Source organism: Anabrus simplex, chromosome 5 (assembly GCF_040414725.1).
Source record: "Anabrus simplex isolate iqAnaSimp1 chromosome 5, ASM4041472v1, whole genome shotgun sequence".
NCBI classification, from domain to species: Eukaryota; Metazoa; Arthropoda; class Insecta; order Orthoptera; family Tettigoniidae; genus Anabrus; species Anabrus simplex.
The window spans coordinates 7,530,226-7,555,702 of NC_090269.1; the positions used below are offsets into that span (position 1 = coordinate 7,530,226).

The 25,477-nt window shown below is 37.4% G+C and overlaps 1 protein-coding gene across 10 annotated transcripts in view; it reads left to right on the forward strand.

Annotated features, from left to right (window-relative positions):
* Tlk (Tousled-like kinase) overlaps positions 1 to 25,477 on the forward strand; it is an 883,856-nt gene that overhangs the window by 781,725 nt on the left and 76,654 nt on the right. For all 10 annotated transcript variants that reach the window (XM_067146736.2, XM_067146743.2, XM_067146741.2 and 7 more), the window contains one exon: positions 7,958 to 8,096. In XM_067146736.2, the coding sequence (XP_067002837.1) occupies positions 7,958 to 8,096 (139 nt within the window). The remainder of the gene's footprint in view (positions 1 to 7,957; positions 8,097 to 25,477) is intronic.

Sequence of the window (25,477 nt, forward strand, 5' to 3'; positions counted from 1 at the left end):
TCGACTGTCCACGAGAAAGGCTTCTTAAACAATGACACTTCTGAATTTGAAACGTTATAATAGAAGTAGAAGTGGAAATGGTACGTTCATTCACCACCAGATGGCACCCAGGACGTGGCACAACACTAGCGTTGGAAGCGGAAGCTGACCGAACCATCACAATCAGACTAAGCGGTTCACATAATATGTTTGCGTAACATATGACAGGTGTAAGACATAGACATAAGCCTGGAATGAAAAATCTGGCGACGAGGAATGTACGAATTTGGAAAACACCAAGACGAAATAACAATAGTGTAGAGGCAGGGAAGGGAACTACCTACGTCAATTCTTAATGGCTGGCAACCAGGTATTACTTAATTGATAGCCGGTGTCCCAGTTGAAATTGTTAGGATTTCTATGTATTTCCACAGCTTCCCATATAATCCTGGACCTGTAGTGTCTAGTGTGGGTAAGAGCTCGAGCATCTTGGTCATGATGTCATGTTCCCTGTCTGAACTTAGCAATCCTTTCACACCGGCCTACTGATGTGGAGGATGCCCACTCCTGCAACGTGGATGCGCCAGGCAAGAATTGCTCAAGTGGAGAACAAGAAAGGTGACCCTCTCTCCCTTGAGCCGGGTTAATGGTTGTGTATGATGCCACAACCTAAACAAAGTTGGTAAGAGGGTGAAATGATACAAAGTTATTAAATGTAACGTGCACAAATAAAACAACTGCGGTTTTGATAATATTTAAACAAACAAAAAAAAGAGTGAAATTCCGAGTCTTATATTAGGACCAAAACAGTAATGCGCAATCCCAAAACTTTACGTATTTAAGATGCAACATCTGTTCTGGTTTCGATAACATCTTATACGATATTATTAAAATACTAAATTTGTGTTACTTAAGAAGGAGCAGTTTCGATTCCTGCCTGAAAGCCCTATGACTATACAGTGCCCTGAGGGAAGTGCCTAAAAATGGTTTTCCGTGGTTTCCCATTTTCACACCAGGCAAATGCTGGGGCTGTACCTTAATTAAGGCCACGGCCGCTTCCTTCCCACTCCTAGCCCTTCCCTGTCCCATCGTCGCCATAAGACCTATCTGTGTTGGTGCGACGTAAAGCAAAAAAAAAAAAAAAAAAAGAGGGAAGTGCCGAAAGCCTGTTTGGCGATACACTCGAAAAAAGTTTTTAAAAAATAAAATAAACATCTAACCCTGGACATAATGTAAGGGTTTTGCAAGTTCAAACATTTGACGAAACTCCTTCCAATTGTAGCGGACACTTTGCTTTATGATTTCCGAGGATTTTCTAAACAATAACACCCGAATGTGATGCAAGTTCACCGCTGATTTTTTCCCCCTCAAATTTCCGCAATGACGGGACATTAACACCAAGATCCGTAAGTATGCCGCAACCATCCTTTCGTGAGGTGCAGTTTCTTGAAAAACGCGTGATTGAGGATTTAGCGTTGATGGGACTGAATTTTCTGGACAGTTGATCTGGGAAATCGTTTCTTCGAGGAACGGATAATGCAGGATTTTTACGACGTGAATTAATTAGGATGCTCGCGGGACCAAGTAATTTGAATGAATATTATGGGAAAACATAGTTTCCTGGAATGTATAATGAAGGTTCTACTGGATTTTCTCTTGACATTATGGCCAAAAAACATAACAAATGTTATCTCCAAGTTTTCAGAGATACCTATAAAATTAAATTTTCGTTCATTTTGCAGTCTAACAAAGGAAACTATTATGCATTTTTTTGCGTGTGTCGGTGTGATATAAATACAGTGCAACCTCACTATCTCAAATCACCTTGGGAGATAAATTTTATTTCAAGATATAAAGAATACCGTTTTTGAGCATGTATAGCCCATATTGAATCATAATTATGTATTTAAGGGCTTTTACTTTTTTTTGCTAGGGGCTTTACGTCGCACCGACACAGATAGGTCTTATGGCGACGATGGGATAGGAAAGGCCTAGGAGTTGGAAGGAAGCGACCGTGGCCTTAATTAAGGTACAGCCCCAGCATTTGTCTGGTGTGAAAATGGGAAACCACGGAAAACCATTTTTAGGGCTGCCGATAGTGGGATTCGAACCTACTATCTCCCGGATGCAAGCTCACAGCCGCGCTTCTCTACGCGCACGGCCAACTCGCCCGGTAGGGCTTTTACTGAATACATTATTTTACCATATCACTTTAATTATAACACTTATTATAGTTACTTTTTAGAAGACAGGATACAGTACATTCAGTAGTGAAACAAGAAACTTATCTCCGTTAACACCACCTTCGGAAGAAAATCAATTAGTCTCTTCTGTTTGTTGCGGTTAACCTTTCCTCTTTCCTCCCTTCACGTTGAAAATTCCCGTCAGTACCACGCAGCCAAGTTTCGTAGATAGAGCTTCTCATCTGCAATTTCTGGGCTTGCTTTTACATGTGACCGGTAATTAATTGACACCCAAGAAACAGCAAGGCTTTGCCGATTTTCCGATCATTAGAAGTTCGAGTTTTTCGGTTCCCGTCATTTTAGTTCCCACCTTCACTATAACCCTTTCTTTACTTGTTAACTGTTTCTCACAAACCACAAATTACGTATTGCACAGTTAATGTAGCACAAAATTTGAGTTACATTGTATTTTTTGTTTCAAGGGAGGAAATGTTTGCTTTGAGAAATCGAAAAATTTGGTTAAATTCGTGTAACCGAATTTTGAGTAATAGAAATATAAATACATGTGAAGAATAGGACAAACGGCCAGTAACTTCAAATTACTTCGAGATACTGAAAATTAGAGTAATGGAGGTTCGAGATATCGAGGTTCAACTGTATTATTATTCGTATGTATGTGTCATAAATGAGAGTGATTAGGTACATTTTCATGTAACCATTTTTATGTTTTTCTTGGTGTAAGATTTTAAATTTAATGGGCAATTTACATTGCAACTGTAGATATGTATGTATTTTATCTTGTCCTTTTTTCAATTAGAGCATGCCCCAGTATATCTGATGAAGTCCAGGAATTAAAAGATCTTCCTATATTTGATTTCTATAAGTTAGCAGCTATAAGATCATTACTGACATCATGAACTAACACAAAATTGTTTTCATGACACTTCAAGAAATTAGGAACGGTGATAAAGACCGTATGGAATTGCAGAGATTCCAACTTAATAGAATCCCAGGAAAACGAGTCATGAAAAATTGCCTACAATATGGTAACGGATTTGCAATAAATCTCAAATTCATTGACTCTGTTATGGAATTTAAATCTGTCTCCCAGACTTGCAACCCTTACTCTGAAATCTGCAATAAGACCTATGCATTTATTAACATACATACTCCCACCAAGGGGGGGGGAAAAAACACATTAAAGAATAGAGAAGAAACAGAAAAATTCTGGAATCTCCTGGATCAAACATTAATCAGTATTTCTCCATCAAATATTAAAATTCTCCTTGGCGATTTCAACGTACAGTTGGGACAAGAAAGAAGATACCAAGATTCTATTATTTATTTTAAGATGAGCTGCAGCTAGGTGGTCATTAAATATATCTTCATTGTAGAACACTATGGATTTCAGTGTTCATTCTGCTAGCCTGATGTTTTGTAAGACTGATAAGCCAAAATATCGTAGGTGATACTTTTTTTTTGTAATTTTGTTCATATGTTTTATTTATTTATTTATTTTCATGCCTTCATTTGTGGCAGAGTTAAGGCTCACAGGGCCGTGAGCCTTAACTCTGCCACTCTTACACTTAACCACATATTATCTACAAAAACTTCATAAAACAGAATAATGAAATTATATAACAAAATATAAATCCTAACCTCATTCATTCTTCCATTCTTCCATAAAACAGAATAATGAAATTATATAACAAAATATAAATCCTAACCTCATTCATTCTTCCATTCATACAAGCTGGTTATATATTTAATAGGTAATCTCGGCAAGACCGCTTGTAAGAAGCTAAAGAAGTGCAATTTCTAACACTGATTGGAAAGGAATTCTATAGCCTTGCACCAGAGACTTGAAAGGAGTGGTTAAATGAAGATGAGCGATGCGCAGGAATAAAGAGTGTAGTAGTCGATCATGTGTTATGTTCATGAGAGGAGGAGAGTAAATTAAACTTCGAGGATAAATACTGGGGTTTAGATTCATTCAACAGACGAAATACGAGAGTTTTAATGTGAAGATGTCGTAGTTTATCAATTTTTAACCAGGAGAGAATTTCATAATAGGGGAGATATGAGTTGAAAATTTAATTGAAAATATAAACCTAATGCACGAGTTCATTGCCCTCTGTAATTTTAATGTTTGCTCCATGGTGGCATCTATCATTACAATATCACAATAATTAAGTATGGGAAATATGAGGGTCTGGATAAGTTTAATTTTCTTGCTTAGTGGAAGAAGTGATTGGCGGGTTTTGAGAGGGTGAAGTGACGAGTGAATTTTCCTACAGATGCTTGTTATGTGCTTACTCCAATCTAGTGTGTCACTTATGATAATCCCAAGATTTTTTACCGACTTCTGGAATTGTATAGTTACACCACAAAGCAAAAGTGCAGCCAATACCTTCTTATTAAGAATATTTAACTGCCTTTGTTGCCCTGTTATAATAGCTTATGTCTTTTTAGGATTAATTAATAAACAGTTCTTATTAGAATAGGAGCTAATCAGATTTAAAATAGAATTCATCTGATGAATTCCAAACTCAATATCAACAGCTTTACAGTGATAATATATTTGTAGAGCATCTGCATATAAATGATACTTACAGTTACTGAACTGAGATGATATATCATTGATATATAGAGTAAACAGAAGAGGTCCAAGCACAGATCCCTGTGGGACTCCTGTTTGCTTCGTCTTCCAGTCTGTGGTCATGCCCTTTATGACAACATGTTGTCGCCGATTGGTGAGGTATGAAGCAAAGAGCTGAATAGCAGAGGGGCTCAGATTAAATCTTTGTAGTTTTGCTAATAATACGTCAATATTTACTGTGTCAAACGCACTACTGAAGCCAAGTAAAATTAGTGTAGTCACTTTCCGCTTGTCTATAGCTCATCTAACGTCGTCTGTAATTCTTAGTAGTGCCGTCGCTGCGCTATGTCGTTTCTTGAAACCAGATTGGAAAGGGTCACGCAGAGAATTTTTTTCAGGTATTGTTCAAGTTAGCTATAGATCAATTTTTCTAGAGCTTTAGACAGTGCTGAAAGAATGCATACAGGACGAAAGTCAGATGCTACATTAGCTGGCGACCTTTTTGGAACTGGGACAACTTGTGCATCTTTCCACTTTGTCAGAAAATAACCACGGGAGAGGCATGCATTAAATAAGTCGGTAATAACTGGCAATATTATATCCATACTGTTAGTAATAAAGAAAATAGGGATTTTATCAGCCCCGTTGCATGGGATTTAATTGAAATCAGTTCTTGTCTCACTTCAGGCTCTGAAACAGTTTGAAATTCGAAACATGGCCGATCAGATGATTGTTGTCGTATTATAGAGTTGATGGTGTCCTGCAATGTATCGTGTTTAGGAGTAAATGCATCTGTTGAAAAGTCTCTATTAATCTCGTCAAGCGGTGTTTCTGGTTTAGCGTGGTTCACTGGAGGCCTTCCATTACCTAATGAACAAAGTTGTCTCCAAGTACTATCAGCGTTTATATTATTGGATAGACACCGGAAGTAGTCAAATTTCTTATTGCGGATAATTTGTTTAATTCTATTTCGCAGTACACGGTATTGTTCAAATGTGTCAACTGATAAATTTCGTTTTTAACGTCTACATAACAAATCACGCTGAGCCATCAGATATTTGATTTCAGTTGTCAGCCACGGACAGGGCGTGTGTGTTATTTGCACACAGCGCTTAGGAGCATGCTTATTGTAAAGTCCATGAATATGAGAATTAACATTTTCCAGTTTTTCATCTATATCATTCATTAGTATTATGTTACCCAAAGGACATTTACATGCATCTTCTTTTAGGTGATGGAAATCTATATTTTAAAGTCTCTAAAAGTCACGTAATTCGACCTATATTTAGGAACTCTTAGCAAATACGCTAAGTATATAAGGTTAAGGTCGTGAGTTGATATTTCAGGAACAGGTATTTGACCGTGTTTAAGAACCTTGTGTGGATTATTGGTTATCATGAGATCAATGAGTGTATCAGTAGAGACGGTGGAAGTATGAATGTGGTTAGTTGGTTTCGAGGGCAATATTGTCACAACACAGGAGAGAAAAATATTTTGAAAACGAATTGTTTTACTAGTTGAGTTAATAACTTTGTATTAAAGTCGTCTAGTGTAATCACATGTTCATAAGATGGTAAAATCTCATTAAATTGTCTAACTCACCAATGCCCCCTGCATTTGGAGGCCTTCTATATACAACCCCAATTCGTACTTTAACAGTGTCTATAATAATTTCAACAAACATAAATTCAGGAACAGGATTTGTAGTAGTGGTAGAAATTTTTACGACTGTACTCCTGAGATTAAGTTTACAAAACAACGCAACACCACCTCCACGCCTGATCATCCTGTCAAATCGATGAATACGATACCCTTGTATTTCAACCATACTGGAATGAATTGAACTACATAGCTAACTCTCACTTACGGCAATTATATGAAATAAACTGTTTTTAGTTATGGCTTTCAGTTCATCATGGTGAGCTACAATAGATTGACTGTTAACATGAGCACACAACAAAGCGTGCGGAAATGCTTTCACATCTGTTTCTAAAATACTACGAACAGATAGATCTGGAGAGAGAATCTTGGAAGAGAGAGAAGTAAGAGGAGTAAAACTAGAACTCGGTTCTAAGAAGAAGGAAGGGGTGGTGTCTGTGTCGAAGTCTATGCTCGCAAAAGAAGTGATTGTAATTGTTATATTGAAATTCTCAGGCAAAAGTTGAGAATAAACAGATAGCGGCTTACCTCGACATAGCATAAAATATAACTTCCAGCTGATTCACACAAACACACACACACTTACTAATCATAACTAACCTAAAACATAGAATAGGCCTGTTATACCATAGCAATAACAAGAACACAATCATAATTTTTTTCTGTGCTAATTTCGCCTGACCGTCTAATCAAAGAATTTAATTATGCAGGAGTGTTTAAGTGCATCTTCTTTCCATCGGCTGTGAGGACGATAACCGTGCCATTTTGCGAATAGGTGTTACGCATTCGAAATATATCAGGTGCTTTCCGGAACATCTCCTTCCTTGTAGCTGTCAGAGATTCAGTTATAAGAATTTTAGTGCCTTTTAGCAGCCGCTTAGCGTGCCACACACTATCTCGTTCTGATATCTAAGAAATTTTATGATAATTGCTCTGTTTCCTGATGTCACCACATCAGCTGTTGATCTCTGTTGTTGCCCTAATCTGTGAAATCGATCAATGCAGTCAATATTCAGGTCAGTCTGCAGTTCATCTCTGATAGTATCCAAGGCCTTGCTGTACACATCTTCATCAGCAGTCTCATTAACACCATGCAACAGGAGACAATTGTGTGTGCTGTATTGGGCTGCTTTATCTGACAATTCTTCTTGTATCTCAAGACACTGTTCAATTTCACTTATATTTCTCTTCAAATCAGATATTTCCACTGAAATTGATTCTCGAAAGTCACGGAAGTCACGTTCAAGCACACGTAGCAACTCTTAGGGATTAGTGGCATTGTTAGATATTCGAGATGCCTTCTGTATGTACTTACTATCGTTTATGGCCATCATAACTTCTGTGGAATATATCTACTACAGCAGTACTCGTTGATAATTCTTTATACTTTATCTCCCATCTTCAGAATCTATACTCTTAATATTTTTGTTTCTCAAATCTCCCACATTGACCAATTAAATGAGTAGTTGCTGTTTAACAAAGAGTATTAGATAACTAATGTTGTTCTTTCCTATCTCACATTTATTGAATATTACAGGAAACATTCTGTTAACGGAAGGCAACGTGTGTGGAGAAATAAAAATAACAGATTTTGGACTGAGCAAAGTAATGGATGAGGAAAATTATAACCCAGATCATGGTATGGACCTTACATCACAAGGTGCTGGCACCTATTGGTAAGTGATATGTTTATATTACTTTTTAAATACATGCCACATTTGGTGGAATATTTTAAGTGGAAGGATTAATCAGCCTTGTAATAACAGGGTTCTTATATTTCAAATGATAGATTTCATGTTGAATTCCATATTGACATAAAGTATTCACTTATTGAGAGATATAGTGAACCACCTTTTTGATAAAATTTTTTATGCATAAAATCACTTAAGTTAACACAACATATTAAAACTGTAGCACATGTTTCATCCTTCTATGGTACATCTTCAGTTACATAAATTATAAGACTGAATAACACTTTATTAAAATGACACTGTTCTACATATTGAAGTAGGGAATTATAACCCCTCTATGGTCCTAAAACACTAGGTTTAATATTACAGTACTGTACATTATACTGTTGATAATTTAAACACACTAAAAAGATTTTAAATTAATAATAGTATGCAAGTTGTGTTCAAGTCACATTAAAATCACTAGTGACTGGTGTATTTGATAATGCTTTGGTGAAATGTACTATTGTACAATACACTGTTATATGCTGTGACACACTAAAAATTTTTTTGAAGCTCCATTGATGTTGATAGCTCAGGAGTAGATCATAACGAGGGGTTCTTGAAAAACCATCTGTCTGTTTACACTGTGTGCCTTTAATCTTTCAGTCGATCCTAGGATCTCTCCACTATACTGAAGGGAGAATTGTCATCCTCTGCACCAGGCCTGTTAAAAAAAACTTTGAAAATATCGTGCAAATTTAAAGTCTTGGTTGGTTACAGTGAGTGTCGCTGGTTAGTAACTAACCATTTGTAGACATGATATAGGCTTTTTGGGCTTATACCGTGTCTAGAAAATGAGGTGAAATTCTTTACCTTTCGCAGAAATTTTCACCTTATTTTATGGACACGGCATAAGCCCAAAAAGCCTAAATCATTTCTACAATTACAGGCTGTAAAAGCATCAATGGTAATTCCCAATCCAAGTTGGAACCAATAGAACATGATGATGAAAAATTCTCCTCATATCACAGGAAGAATCCATTATATTATAAGAAGTCACATGGTTTTGCCTGCATTTATTTTCTGTATCAGAAATGTTGGACCTTAAGCAAGACAGACACCCTCTGCACCAATGTTCAACGCGCAAACATTCAGTTTTCTACCTGAAGATCTGCTTGAAATATAGAATTCAATAGAAGCATGTGGACTTAGTAATCAGACTGGCATTTTATACTTTTAATGTGCAATTTTAATCATCAATGTAGAAAATCATTGTGATACTTGTAACTGGTTGGCTAAACAGAAAACTCTACATGAATGGTCACTACGATAAGGTATAAATAACGAAATGAGACGCCACTTGCAAACAATTTACAGGAATAATTGACTCAAAGAGCATGACAGAACTCCCTCTCCCAAGGTGACAGTCATCAGGCTGACGATGCTCCAAACTTGCTCAATAACCTTACCTGTCTACCCCTGAATTTAGGTAACATACCAGGTTTTCCCTCCATAAATAAAAGTTATCATATACTTCACTATTAAATTTACTGAGAATTAAAGTTTATCCAAGAGTCTAATGTTACTCACAATAAACAATTACATCTCCCATCTTGTCTACTCACAACTTAATATTTACACTGTACATACATACCTCATGTGGTACACCTTATAATAGATTCAGCACATATAATTTACACTCAAAATATTAATTGGGAAGGGCAAGATGCCTCAACTCGCGTTATGATTTAAAACCAGTTGTTTGTTAAGTGCGTCCCTAACCTAACACAACGCTCACTTCATAAATCTTGACTTCTGAGCCTTTCAATTTGCCAAATTGTAACTGGTTGGTTGGTTAATCCAAAACATCACCACACAAGAAATACTGTACCAATTCCACTCATCTTTATCCAGATTGCAGACTGCTTAGCCTATTGCTGACAATTTAGAAGTAAGCTACGAGATCTTCGTCCCATTTTGACCTCATATATACACTGAACAAGAAGCACCATCACCATTTGAGAATACCAAATAATGTCACTGTGTGAGGTATTAACATAAGGCACCTTAACATGCTAGGTGATATCAAATCAAATCTTAATTACGTACAATGTCAGGTCAAGTGCCTGCGAAGAAAATATCAAATTATGTGAAACGAAGAGAACTGCAGCCAAACAAGTATGAATGAAAACTGATAACACACTGAGTCAATACTGGTTACTGAATCTGAATGCACATCAATGTGAAAGAATAATGACCCCAGTTCCATTCTCGCGTAAGTTTTTAAAAGTTCTCTCCACGATAAATAGTTAACAAGCATGTGTTATTCTTCCAAGAATACGCAGGTAATGAACAATTGGGTTATAACTTCTTTCATCGCGTTGTAATTAGTTCTGTGAACAACATACAGTACATATTACCTCCACACTGCACATTTAAAGGCTGCCTACAATGAGCATTTCCTCGGCGAGGGAAAATCGATAGTGTTATAGAACATCACCGTATACCATCTCTCACCAACCATTAACGCCCAATGCACTCTTGACTCCGTAATTGTCTAGTAGTAAAGCTCCCGTAAAATGCTCGTGCAGCACCCACTTTGCTGTATCAATTGTCGTCAACAGTAACCTCATTAGCAATAATCAGCAACTGTAACAGTCATGCACAATAATACCCGATAATACCAATAAAGTTGTAGCACGCACACACATATACAGACTCGCTCCGCACAGCACAGCGTCCGCCAAAATCCACATGTTGCCACACACTAAACCAACTTCAACTGTCTTTATCGATATAGTAGATGTTTTCCTGGTTACATAAACTTTACTGCTATGCCATGTGCAGATTCATACACAAATTTAGGTTACACCAATATAAAGAAACATAGATACATAATTCCCTACAACCAAATATTCTTCATAGAATATAATGTTCTTATATTTCAACTCAAAACTCACAATATATCTACTACTTTATATTAAAAATTATTTTTATGAAAACTTCCTAACCTAAAAATTGCGAGTCATACACTCGTACAGTTACATGCTATTCTTACAGTCTAATTGCAACATACGTAAACCTGAAAATTTTATTTTTCATTGATCAGTACGGCATAATTTTATCTATCAACATTTCATCCACTCCACCATTTTACATGTATATTACTGTACCACATACACAGTTTACTCTTCTAATTTTTATTCCACAATGTAATTTTGTCTTAGGACTTCAGCAAAACAAAAGTGTATCCTTTTTAGGCTGATGATGACCCATATAGGGTTGAAACTAGTCCCTTGATAACATATTATAATGTATAGATATTGCAATTATTGTACTGTATTGAGTAGGTGGAATAAACTTTGTAAAATTATATGTAAACAATGTTTTATTATAAACCACCTATTCAATACATCAAAGTGTTATTACATTCAGAGTTTCCTCATTGACATGAAGTTATATGCGGGACATGTTTCGCTCCTTTATAGAGAAAAATCAGCCAATCTAGAATCTCAAGAGTTGGTTTATGTTCGTAACTAATGACTTAAAAACTATTTGTACAATTACAATCTTAAACTTATTTTACTAAAATATCATAGAAGGCAGAATCATTGGTAGCGTGCCTTATTAACAAGGACTTAATAGTGGAAATGTTAATAAAAATACATTCATTGAAAAGTATGGTAGAATAAGTTTGCTCTCAAATATTTTCAAAGAATTAGTATGTCTAAAATCTTGAAGAATAACTTGTGATTCAATCTTAAGAACTAATAATTAGGTAATAGTCATTTGAAATTTGAAAATGAGATTGGGCTAAAAGTTTGTGTTATCCTTTGAGGATGAGTGTCTATAAAATTCTAAGTTCTCGTCATGTTGAAACATGTGACAGGTTAAACCTTAGACTTCACGGAGTTCAAACTCTTGTTGTCATTTTACACCGGCAGTGTTGTTAAATAAGTATGTACTTGTTAACATCAATGACCAAAGATTTGAAGCAGTGAATTAAAATGAAGCGTGGTTGAAAGGGATGTAATTCGACAAACTGTGTAGCTAAAAGTTGTTGAATAGGCTATCACTTGTTGGCATGTCTGTAACAAGAAAAAAATTGGAATGATGTGTTACTAGTTAAGTGAGCACTTAGGGAAACTTCACTTACCCCTCCAATTACTGCTTCTCTGTCTGGTAGTGTCTAGGGTTGCATAGTGACTGCCTGTTTTTCTGCGTTTGCTCCTTGTGTTGTACGAGTGAGCTGGTAGGGTTTGGGGGGAGGGAGTAGGAGTGGGGGGAGTAATGATATTAGGTGTGGCTATGGAAGGGGAACATCTAGAGGAGGTGCAGGGAAGGATTGTGTTCATTGATGTTACATGTTTATTGGTTGTTTTCGAGGTAAAAACTTTAGCAAAGTTAGTTTTTTCTCACTGGATTCCCTACACATGCTCGTTGATTGTCCTTTTTCTGCTACAAATAACATTATGCACTTCATTATCAGCTTTTGCCGACGCACCTGAATGCTGCATGTCAACGGCACCCTCAAGAAGAACTTTAACAACAAGCTTTACTGTATCGTCTCATGTGTTTGTTGTTGTTTGAGTCATCAGTCCATAGACTGGTTTGATGCAGATCTCCATGCCACCCTATCCTGTGCTAACCTTTTCATTTCTATGTAACTATTGCATCTTACATCTGCTCTAATCTGCTTGTCATATTCATACCTTGGTCTACCCCTACCGTTCTTACCAACTACACTTCTTTCAAAAACCAACTGAACAAGTCCTGGGTGTCTTAAGATGTGTCCAATCATTCTATCTCCTCTTCTCGTCAAATTTAGCCAAATCGATCTCCTCTCACCAATTCGATTCAGTATCTCTTCATTCGTGATTCGATCTATCCATCTCACCTTCAGCATTCTTCTGTAGCACCACATTTCAAAAGCTTCTATTCTCTTTAGCTAGTTATCGTCCATGTTTCACTTCCATACAATGCCACGCAAGTCTTCGAAAACATCTTTCTAATTCCGATATCAGTGTTTGAAGTGAGCAAATTTATTTTCTTAAGAAAGCTCTTCCTTGCTTGTGCTAGTCTACATTTTATGTCCTCCTTCTGCCATCGTTAGTGATTTTACTACCCAAGTAACAATATTCATCTACTTCCTTTAAGACTGTCAGGGGTAGAAGAAAATAGAAATAATTTTATCAGGAGCCAGCACATTTTTCGCAAATATACATTATGAACACCACAGGTTAGAATAGGATCAAGCTACGTATTATTTTCGAAATGTGGCCTTAAGTAGTATAGTCTCAGAGTCACCTTCAAGGTCAGCGTCTTCTAAAATTACACTACATGTGCCCGTTTGATTTCTCACCAGTAACATTCAACTTGCTTAACAATGCAAACAAACCTTCAAAATCAGTGTAGGGTCTTTTTTTAAGATGCCATGAACAATGCATTCATATGCTGTAACATATTAGCATTCATTTTCTTGACACACCTCGCTAAAAGTGCACATTCGGGATTTTTCATGAAACATTCAATCTCCTGCCGGCCCCGCAATGTAGTGGTAGCGTGCCTGCCTCTTACCTGGAGGCCCCGAGTTCGATTCCCGGCCAGGTTACAGATTTTGACCTGGATCTGAGGGCTGGTTCGAGGTCCACTCAGCCTACATGATTACAATTGAGGAGCTATCTGACGGTGAGATGGCGGCCCCGGTCAAGAAAGCCAAGGATAATGGCCGAGAGGATTCGTCGTGCTAACCGCACGACATCTCATAATCTGCAGGCCTCCGGGCTGAGCAGCGGGCGCTTGGTAGGCCAAGGCCCTGTGGGGCTGTTACGCCATTCTTTTCAGCCTCCTGACACTTCGAGTGAGAATAGGATTTTTCGTATGTTTTAAACGTTTCCAGTTTAAACGGTCCTGAAAATCCGGATACACCAGGGTGCGAAATTAGAAATAAAAAGTGGGGAGTGGGGGTGGGAAAGGACATAGGGTTTAACTACTAGTGTTTTTTCAGGCAGTATTTCGTGGGAGGGGGGGGGGGGGTAAATTTCTCATGTAATTTAATTACCCCCTCCCTCCCCAGACAAATGTAAATTGTAGATCTTTTTGTTTGAATTTCGTTGTTATAACGAGAATGATCAACATTAGAACATTATTCCAATCAGCTGAGAAGTTTTGAGAGACGAGGCGCTATTTGTCCTGATTTATTGCTTTATTAGTGGAACCTTCCTCTATCAGGGCTAAGTTTTGACTGAAAAAATTTGTCGGTTTGTACACTGCTTAAGTGAATATTGTCCTATTGACTACTTATCGGAAACACATCCTTTCCAAGAAGTACAAGAGTGGTGTAAGATCGAGCTACTTAGAGAAATGACAAAGGAGGAGAGCTTCAAGTAATTTATATTTTTCCCGAGTTTCAGATGGACTTGTCAGAGTGAAATATGAATAATAGGTTGCAGGTCCGGGTTGCCACTGCTGCGTTGTTTTATTGCTGAAGGTCTGGCAGTCACTTGAATTATTGCTGATGTTTTCATAAAAATATTTGCAGTAAAAATAATTAATTTCAGTCCAAAATTATACGTGTTCTACATTTTCCTCATAATTTTATAATGAAAGAACCCCCCCTCCCTGGGCAATTTTAGTGGGGGGTGGGGGGACCTTTGAGATAAAATCGTCGGTGGGGGGAAATCTCTCCCTCCCTCCCCCCCCCCCTCCGCGATTTCGCACCCTGGGATACACCTTTAGAATGTTTATCGGCAATACTACGAAAGTTACTGCATAATTTACACTTCGCAATTCCTTCTTCATAGCACAGCCACGGTAGTCATTCAAGCTACGATTCTCTGCATTGTGTATCATTCTCATACTTCTCTGAATCAGTAACATTCAGCTTGCTTAACAATGTAACCAAACTTTCAAAATCAGTGTAGGGTCTGTTATTTTTTGCAATATGATAAGATGCCATGAGCAATGCATTCATATGCTGTGACATATTAGCATTAATTTTCTTTACGCACTTCGCTGAAAGTGTTGAAATTTCCGTTTGCCTGAAAATTGAAATTTGACGTATTTTTGATGTTTGACCTATCATTGTCTTAAATACCATAAATTTCATGCTGGTCATTGTCGTCATGAACTCTACAGTTGGCACTTCCATCAAGTGTTTTCTCACATTCACTCCCTTCTGTATCACTTTGTGTTACATTTACGGGCCCTACTTACGAAAAAAATCTGAAACGGTACACTGTTTGTTACTCGCATCAGTCAATTTGTGCGGTTTGGTTCGTTTCATTTTGCCGCTTTTCTCAAGTATAGCCCAGAAACGTAAAATACACCAACGTTAAAAGGCTTCCGAGTTCGCGGGCTTTGATGTCTGATGCTACGTTGCCAATTTTCCATAAACGCAGAGGAATAAAAACAACCGTATTTATAAAGTGCAAACTGTCCAATACCAAAATGCTGTAATTAAATTAAAAGTATAAATATTGTTCGGTGAAAATACAAGAATTGATAAACACGTCATTCCTTATGTTCTAAATACAAAGAATGAATTCCACGGGAATTTATCAGCACTGCTTTGGCGGCAATAGTTGAGGAACGGCTAGTCACGGGAAGGATGACGGTAAATGTAGTGTTTCTGGAATTATTTAACATAGTAGGTCTCTGCACAACTCTGGTCTGATCTTTGTACTCGGCTACCGATAGCTGATCATCAGTAATAGAACTCTGTGTGTTACGATACGTCCACATGAAAGGATACTTGTTTGACGGGTTACAACGATATCTCCCATGACCGCTAGGCTTGACCGTGCAGAACAGAAACGTCCAGTTCCAAGGTATGAAGAGCAATAATTACAGAATTCAAGACTTTGCCAAAAGCACAGAAAATGTTTATGGCACATATTAGAATATATGAGCTACAGAAAAAAAAACGTGAAATACCACACGACTTATTACTTTGTAAAGCAATGGGATAGTACATGTAAGGGAACTCCGGATTTCAAAAAATTTTCTAAACCGAATTTGAAAATTCAGGCGCCAGGTAAAAATTTTCAGGCGCCATGGCGACTGGGTGCCCGGTATTTTTCGACCCCTGAAGACTGTGTTTCCTTACTTTTGTTTTGGACTTATTTATTTTCATCTTGTACTCCTTACCCATGTGTATGATTTTAATTTTGTTCATCAACAGCTTTTGAATGTTTGTACTTGGAACAATCTGGAACATACTCGCTATTTTGGTTGACGTGTTCGGCAACCCGATTTATTTTAATGTGTTGTTCTGTCCTTGTCTTTTTTGTGCTTTTTCTTAAATATTTCACGGCTGATGATGTCTACAAGTTAGACGAAACATGTCCCGTCATAGTTAATAATGTTGTTTAAATTAATAGACAATAAACTTATGGTATTGTAAAGGTGGAATATTGAAATGAAATGTCCTGTGGCTTTTAGTGCCAGGATATCCCAGGACGGGTTCGGCTCGCCACGGACAGGTCTTTCTATTTGATGCCCGTAGGCGACCTGCGCGTCGTGATGAGGATGAAATGTTGATGAAGACAACACATACACGCAGCCCCCATGCTATTGAATTAACCAATTAAGGTTAAAATCCCTGAGCAGGCCGGGAATCGAACCCGGGACCCTCTGAACCGAAGGCCAGTGCGCTGACTGTTCAGCCAACGAGTCGGACATTGACTTAACCTAAAAGTACCTTTCGATACGCAATATTAAAGCAAATACAAGGGAACACTTACAGGCCTAAAAATGACAACTAAGAGAGGAGAGTGGAAGGTGTTGGAAGCCCTATGAGATCCATGAGAACGTATGACGTTATGGGGGAGAAAAGACTTACGATAATACACCCAACAGACTAATAATTATTGAGAAAATGAACATACAATTATAAATGAACAAATAAATGAACTGCAGATTAACTGATACTTGAGATACAAAACAAAAGATGTGTGAGGGAAACAATTAAGCTCTTCGGTCACAAACAAACTTTGACAGAGAGATTCACATTAAGGATAAATTTACAGAATGAAAGGAGGCAACCTCGAACGAAACAAAATTAATTACACTATTCAGGAAAGTGTTTCAGTTACTTACAATTACAACTAGACTTAGAAAAGAAGGCCTGCCTCTGAAAACAACACGTTGCGGACTAGCATAATCGCTAAGTCACATAAATGCTCTATTTTGGAAAATGTGGTAAACTAGAGGAAACTCCGGCACAAAATATGATATTCTACATAATTACTGAAGTTACATTAAGTGGGAATAGTCCGAAATACAAGAATGCATTTAAATAACATAAGGCAATACATAGCGCTTACCTACCTTTGCCGGCTGAAGACCCATTGCGGGCGCTGCAGTGATCCAAATTCAAAGATGCGGACAAATTAAATCGCACACGCGAGGAACCACAAACAGGAAATAGAGTGATTACAAATAACCAATAGCAACACTCCAATTAAAAATCCTAATATACTAGCCAATAAAAACACTTGAATTTTGGCCAGTGATAATTATCTTCTGGTATAATCCTCTCTGCTGACTTTGCATCTTCGCGGATATTACAAAACGTCAGGAAAGGGCCACTTACATGTGGCACACCCTGCCTCACAAGTCATGTATAAAAATTCCACATTCCTTTCTATACTTAACAAAATAATACAATTTAAATCAGGAAATGTAAAAGAACATAAATCTTCTTCATACTCCATTTCTTCATAGGCCTAAATATTTAATAATTTTTAAATAAGAAAGCTTCATACAATAATTTACTTTGCATAAACACTTCAGTTCTTTAAATGGTTTTGTTTACCCAACATGATGACAAGCCAAAATTAAATGATAACAAGACAAACTTCTGTTGCTTTACTGTTTTCTGTTCATTGCTGTTCAACAACGGCCACAATTTCATGGTCCTTGGCTGTATATGTTTGTATGTGGCTGTTGTATAACTACAGTGATCGAGCTGTTGAGTTGGCAACGTGATGTTAGTGGAGGAGAATTACGTAGGGGGTTAATATCAAGAGGCAGCATTTTTCCGGATTGGGGTTAAGTTTCCAAGTATGGTACCAATTCAAGAGTATGTTGAGTGAGGACTGTAGCATCTGTTGGATTCCTGCTCATCCTAAATATTTAGTAGTAATCTGCAAAAAAAGTACGGTATATGGTGTTTCATTGAGTTTCGACAACCCAGTGTCCAAAAGCAAGGAAAATAGCTAAGGGCCAAGAATACTGCTATGTGGACCACCGGAGCGACTGTTAACCACGAGAATGTTGCGACTAACATTACTATTGTCTGCTTAAGGTAATGTAGGAAGCCAGCATGAAGAGTTGTCAGAAGACTGCCGTGTCTATTGAATCGTTCCTTAATCATCTGACGACACAAAGTCTCCGGCATCACAAAGAGAATTCACATTATTTGTGATGATATCGTGAAAGGTGAACCAGGGAAAGATGATAGAGAAGTAATTGTGCGGCCCTTTATTCCAGCTGTAGATGTAATATTTGAGTGCAGTAGTCTTTTAAAATGTTTGTTTCAGTGTGCTTTAAGATAGGACTGTGAACATTTCTGTGGTGAGCAATGACCTCCTTAGCATTTTCCCTTTATTGGCACTAGGTTTCGCTCACCCATTTTCTTCTTGATTCTATCCAGCGCATCATTCGGGTTCAACTGCACATTACACAGCTCTTCTTGTATCTGACCAAGCCAGCATTTCGTACACCAACAGCATGGTCAATTTCAAGGCACAGATAGATGAAATGCTGCCTTCACCACAGATGTTTCTATACAGGAGAAAACATGACCAAAGCATCAGAGTCTATAGTTGGGCCCACAAGAGTTGAAGCCTGACATTTGAGTGGTGAAAGCAGTAACTATGAAGTAAACTGCGTTGTAATAGTTACCTCACTCTGTGGCATATCACTCTTTCATACAGGTTGTTGTTGTTTTTTTTTTTTTTTTTTTTTTTTTTGCTATGGGCTTTACGTCGCACCGAGACAGATAGGTCTTATGGCGACGATGGGATAGGAAAGGCCTAGGAGTTGGAAGGAAGCGGCCGTGGCCTTAATTAAGGTACAGCCCCAGCATTTGCCTGGTGTGAAAATGGGAAGGTTGAATATTTAATCAACTGTGTTGGCCTAATGGAATTCAATAAACTTTGACCCGTTCCTAAGCTCATGCTAATAATTCTGGCATTTAAGACAGAACACGTCATTGCCGATAACTACAATAAATAACCTTCATATATCCACCTATTCATCATCGCCATAAGACCTATCTGTGTCGGTGCGACGTTAAGCAAATAGCGCAAAAAAAAAAAAAAAAAAAAAAAAAAATCCACCTATTCAATACAAATTTTATGCTGTTATATAATCACAACATATTAAATTTTACAGGACTAGTTTCAACGCATATTTGCGTCATCTTCAGCTGTTATCGGAAAATAGGCAACCTTGTATATAAAATTCATGACATATATATATATACAAGGTTGCCTATTTTCCGATAACAGCTGAAGATGACGCAAATATGCGTTGAAATTAGTCCTGTAAAATTTAATATGTTGTAATTATATAACAGCATTAAAATTGTATTGAATAGGTGGATATATGAAGGTTATTTATTGTAATTCTTAGTTCAGTACAGAAAAATGAAATTTCTTATGTTAATTGCCGATAAATATGAGATTTCATATTCACTAAACTGACGATAACTTCAACAAATGCACATGTCAAATAGAGAATAGAACTGTACAACTAGCCACTATTCAAGGAAACAAACACTTAAATTATTACATAAACCAGCAACAACTAAGGCAGCTAACACGGTACTACTCCGAATAATATCACAAAAGCGACTGAGAGCAAGCCAATCCACGTGGCGATTGCGTTCTTAAGTGTGACATCCCTGTTATCGTTGCCATAGTAACAGACCTTTTTTGAGCAGTGTTAGTCAACTTTTTCTCGCAGTGATGCTAAACGTCAGACTTCAACTCTTGTGGGCCCAACTATAACTTTGCGCATTTTGTTCATGATCAGAATGATGGCCAAGCTTTCCAGATTGCCTTACGTTCTCGACACTGTCAACCGCACATGCATAACACAGTAGCAATCAGTGAGACATTGATGGTGCAAGTGGACAGTGTACGTCATCATGGGTAGATGTAAGGATGTTACAGAGTGGCAAAAAGAGGCAATCATGTTTGGCTATGCCCATGGACATATTGTGCATGAAGTTGCTGGATTTGTTGGTGTTTTGCTGCTGACTGTTCAACGTGTTTACAAGCAGTGGTGTACTACACGTTGCCACGAAACATGACGTCAGATTTGTGGTTGGGAAAGAATCTTGACTGAGAGGGACCGGAGATGAGTTTCACGGCTTGTGAATAAAAACCGCTTCCAAACCCGACTGGCATAGCTGCAGTCAGTGAATGAAGGTTCATCCCAACCTGTTAGCGAGAAAACATTGTGACGGGAACTGCATGCAATGTACATTTGGAGTCTTTGAATGATAAGAATTTCATTTGGTCCGTATTGAACTGAGATTATAGTGATTGACTTTTAATGTAATCTTGCATTAATAATTTTTCTTGTATTGAATAGGTGGAATCACAATATATTTTAATTGTCATTTGGAGTCTGTCGCTTCGCAAGAGGCCATTGTAAACACAGGCACATAAAGCGGACAACAGCTAAGTTCATCGGGGTGGACGCATATGTGACTGGTTTTGTGAACACTCCCTCACCATATTACATCTCATTTGGCCTGCAAAATTACCTGACTTGAACCACATTGAAAATCTGTGGCACATGTTGGAAGAGCAGGTAAAATGCCGACATCATCCCCTCGATTTGATGGCATTGCACGATCAAATTCCCAGAGAGTGGCTTAACCTGTATGTGACGTACCTGTACAACCTTGTGGACTCGCTTCCTAACCGAATCCAGGTGCTTATCCACTCCAGAGGCAGAGATTGCAGTATTAAATGATGCTTGTATTGATTTTGCCACGAGTGACTGTGCGACTGGGTGACTAAGACTGACAGTACTAAAAATTAAGAGTGGACTTTGAGTAACTTTTTTTACTGCAGAAGGTGGTGGAAATCGTGTTATGATGTTTCAGAAAGGATCCATTTTGAGAACTAAATTTTCATTAAATCTGTGGGGGTGGTTTCACTGCATTCCTGCTAAACTAAGCAGATTCACAATTCTACCTACACGTCGTGCCCGTTAAGCTGAGCAACCCAGCGGAAGGTTGGATATCAACCCTAGCAGGAAACTGGGTCAGCGAGCCGACAGGATATGGAGGACAGTGGAAGGCAACGGGAAACCGTCACTGGCAGTATCTCCCAGGACATTCATGAGATGGACCTCTTTGTAAAAGATTCCGGAGGTAAAGATTCCCCTCATTCGGATCTCCAGGAGGGGTGTACGAGGTTTTTGAAATGTGGAAGGAAGGAGAAGAAGAAAGAGGAATTATTGCGGATAGGGATGTGGAATGTTCTAACCCTTTTACAGGAAGGTAAATTAGAAAACGCTACACATGAGATAATTTGGATGTACTTGGAATGTGTGAAGTGAGATGGGCGGGATGTGGAGAGCTAGAAAGCGGCGACTTTCGAATGTACTATTCGGGTGAAAATAAAAATGGATTGTATGGACTTGGAATACTGATTGGAAAACGACTGAAGAACAAAGGTATGAAGGTTGAATATACCAATGGAAGGATTATGATAAGACTGAAAGGGAAAAGAAAAGACTTAGTGATCATTCAAGTTTATATGCTGACCTGTAATCATTCTGATGAAGAGGTAGAAGAGTGTTATGAGAAGATAGATCAACTCATTGAGAAAGAGGAAAAGAATGGATGTATTGTTGTAATGGGTGATTGGAATGCAGTTGTTGGTGAAAGATCAGATGGTAAGACCATTGGTAAATTTGGATTGGGAGACCGAAATGAGAGGGAAGATAGGTGGATTGAATTCTGTAATGAAAATTGCATGGTGGTTGGAAACACTTCATTTAACCACCACAAAAGGAGAAGGTATACTTGGATATCTCGATTAGATGACAAGAAATATAAAATTGATTATATAATGATACAACAACGGTACAGAAACTGCCTAAAGAATGCTAAATGTTACCCAGGAGCAGACGTTTATTCTGACCATATATTAGTTATAGCAGAGGTACTAATTAAATTGAAAATAGTATGGAAAGGAAAGAAGAGAGAAGAAATTTATATTGAGAAACTGAAAGACAAGTGTAGAGAACTAGAGGATGAGTATTGTAACAATAATACGTTAGGAAATGAAGCAGAAAATGTAGAAAAGAGACGGGAAACTTTTAAATATGGGATAAAAGAAGCAGCTAAGAAAACGCTTGGAGTCAAGGAGAGGAAAAGGACAAAGAAGGAATGGATAACATCAGAAATGATAAGTAAAATGGAAGAACGTAGGAAATGGAAAACAGTAAATACAGAAGAAGGAAAGTGTAACTACAGGAATTTAAATAATGAATTAAGAAGAAAAACAGAAAAAGCAAAGAAGAAATGGTCGACAGAAAAGTGTGATGAGATAGAGCAACTGGAGAAAGAAGGGAAATATGACTTGATGTACAAAGAAGCAACAAATATAGTATTCAAAGAAAAGAGAACGAACAACAGCAATAAGGAAATAGAGGCTACAGATGGCACAATAATATATGAACCCCAGGAAATAATGAAAAGATGGGAAGAATACATAGAATGGCTATATGATCGGGACACCGACCAAATGAAGAACAACTTGAATTAGGGGAGGAAGATATGGTTAAAGGGGATGATAAAGGGGAAACCATACTGAGATGAGAGATCGAAACATCACTGAACGAGATGAAAAATAGAAAAGCAGTGGGAATAGATGAGATTCCTGTTTAACTGTTAAAAGCGTTACATAATAAAGGAAGAAAGCGAGTTGATTGGATTATGTAATCAAATATACATGACAGGAAAATGGCCAAAGGACTTTAGTGAAATAATCTTAATCCCTATGGAAAAGAAAAAGAACGTCAAACAACGTGAAGAACATACGACATTGAGTCTAATTTCACACGCAGCCGAAGTTTTACTGTGAACGCTCAACAGAAGGATATATGGAAAGCTGAATAACTTTATAGGTGAAGAACAGTTTGATTTCAGGCGAGGAGTTGGAACAAGAGACGCCATTGGACTTCTGAGAGGTTCATAGAGAAAAACAGGAGGGTTTATGCTGTATTTATTGACCTTGAGAAGGCTTTTGCCTTGTCAGATGGGACAAATTGATGACAATCCTGAAGAAACATGGAGTTGATTGGAGGGATAGAAGACTAATAAAGAATTTGTATTTAAACCAGAAGTTGAGTGAAGAAATTGAGTTAGGAAGAGGTGTAAGACAGGGCTGCTCTTTATCACTGACACTGTTCAACATCTATCTCGAAGAAATACTCAGTGAAAGTTTTAATGGAAAAAGTGGAGTTTCATGTTGGAGGTAGGAGAGTAGAATGTATAAGATTTGCAGATGATATGGTTGTGATGGGAGAAAGCGAACGTGAAATGATAAAAGTATTAGATAAACTCAACATGAAACTAGAAGAACATGGAATGAGAATTAAGAAGAAGAAGAAGAAGACCAAAAGTATGATAATTGGAGGAAAAGGTGGAAGTTGTCATATTAGTATAGGGGGAGAAGAAATAGAGCAAGTCAGTAACTTCAAGTATTTGGGAAGTATGATCAGAGATGATATGTATTGCAAGACAGAAATTAAGAAAAGAATTGCCATAGCAAAAGAAGGCTTTAAGAAAAAATCAAAATTACTTTGTGGACCACTAAACAAAGATTTGAGGAAAAGACTTGCTAAGTGGTATATTTGGAGCATAGCGTTGTATGGCACAGAGACTTGGCCATTGAGAAAGGAAGATGAGAGAAGATTGGAGGCACTAGAGATGTGGGTATGGAGGAGAATAGAACGAGTGAAATGGGAAGACCGGGTAAGGAATGAGGAGGTATTTTGAAGAGTTGGAGAAGAACGAAGTATGTTGCAAATCATTAGAAGGAGAAAAATGAACTGGATTGGACATTGTTTGAGGAGGGACTGTTTACTGAAAGAAGGAATAGAAGGAATGGTGAAAGGCAAATGAGGAAGAGAAAGGAAAAAATATCAAATGTTGGACAATATCCAAGGAAATAAATATTCGGACATGAAAAACTTGGCGCAGGACAGGCAACAGTGGAAGAAGTTCATCCTATGACAAGACCTGCCATAATGCAGAATACCTTGTTGATGATGATGACTCCTACTTCATTAAATGAATAATATTGTGCCCCGTGGTAGTACGGTCAGCAAATTATTTTCCCAGCGGCTCAATTTCTTCTCAGGGTATCCATCAATCAAGTAAAATCTGAGATTTTACATTAAGTTGCGTTTTACGTGAGTTCATAAGTATACCGGTCCACCGAATTCATATCACTGAAGAATTAATTCACCTAAGAGAGTACCGACTACCGAAAACCTCGAAAAATTCTTACCATGCATCAATTCCATCAATAAATTACTTAACTTAACAACTAACTTATAAACTAAGCGTAAGAGAAAGAATTCATAACACATTTGTTCTAGAAAAATAATATTATAATAATATTTATTTAAATAAAATATCTACCTACGAAAAAGTAGTGTGAATTTGGGTAGTATTTTTATGTTGTTATACCTGAATAATAGTTCAGAGTGAGCGCTGGCTCAAATAAAAGAAAAGTAATTGCAACATTAAGCTATTTACACATATTCATACTCATATTCATGTTCATATTCATATTCATGTTGAGATTCGTATCCCTGTTCATGTTAACATTCACATTCCGAAATGAGATCAAAATGAATCTTACTATTCACAATTGATCACTGAGCAATCACAATCCTCCATTGAAATACTTCATTAGGTTGACGTAAATACTGTCATGTTAATTATATTACTTATTCTCATCACATTCAAATCAATTGCGTCTTAATAAAACGTTTAGTTTACCAGAATGAAGCGCAAAAATAACTAAATAGATTAAAGTCAGAATGTAAATATAAATTTGAGCATATCTTTGGATATATGTCTCTGAAAATAAACCCTAACTTAACTTTTAACTCATAAATCTGATCTTATAACTCTGCATTCATAAATTTGAATTCAATTGTTTGGTCCTTCTTCTTAAATACGCTTCAATAACAGCTTTGGGGCTAAGGCAATACTTCCCTAGTGCCTGTGACATCTGGCTCCTAGCCTACCATTTACCTATTCATTATATTTTTCAAGAAACGCCAATTCAGATAATCTCTGTGTCAAAAGAAACAAATTATCTAACTATGTACGCAGT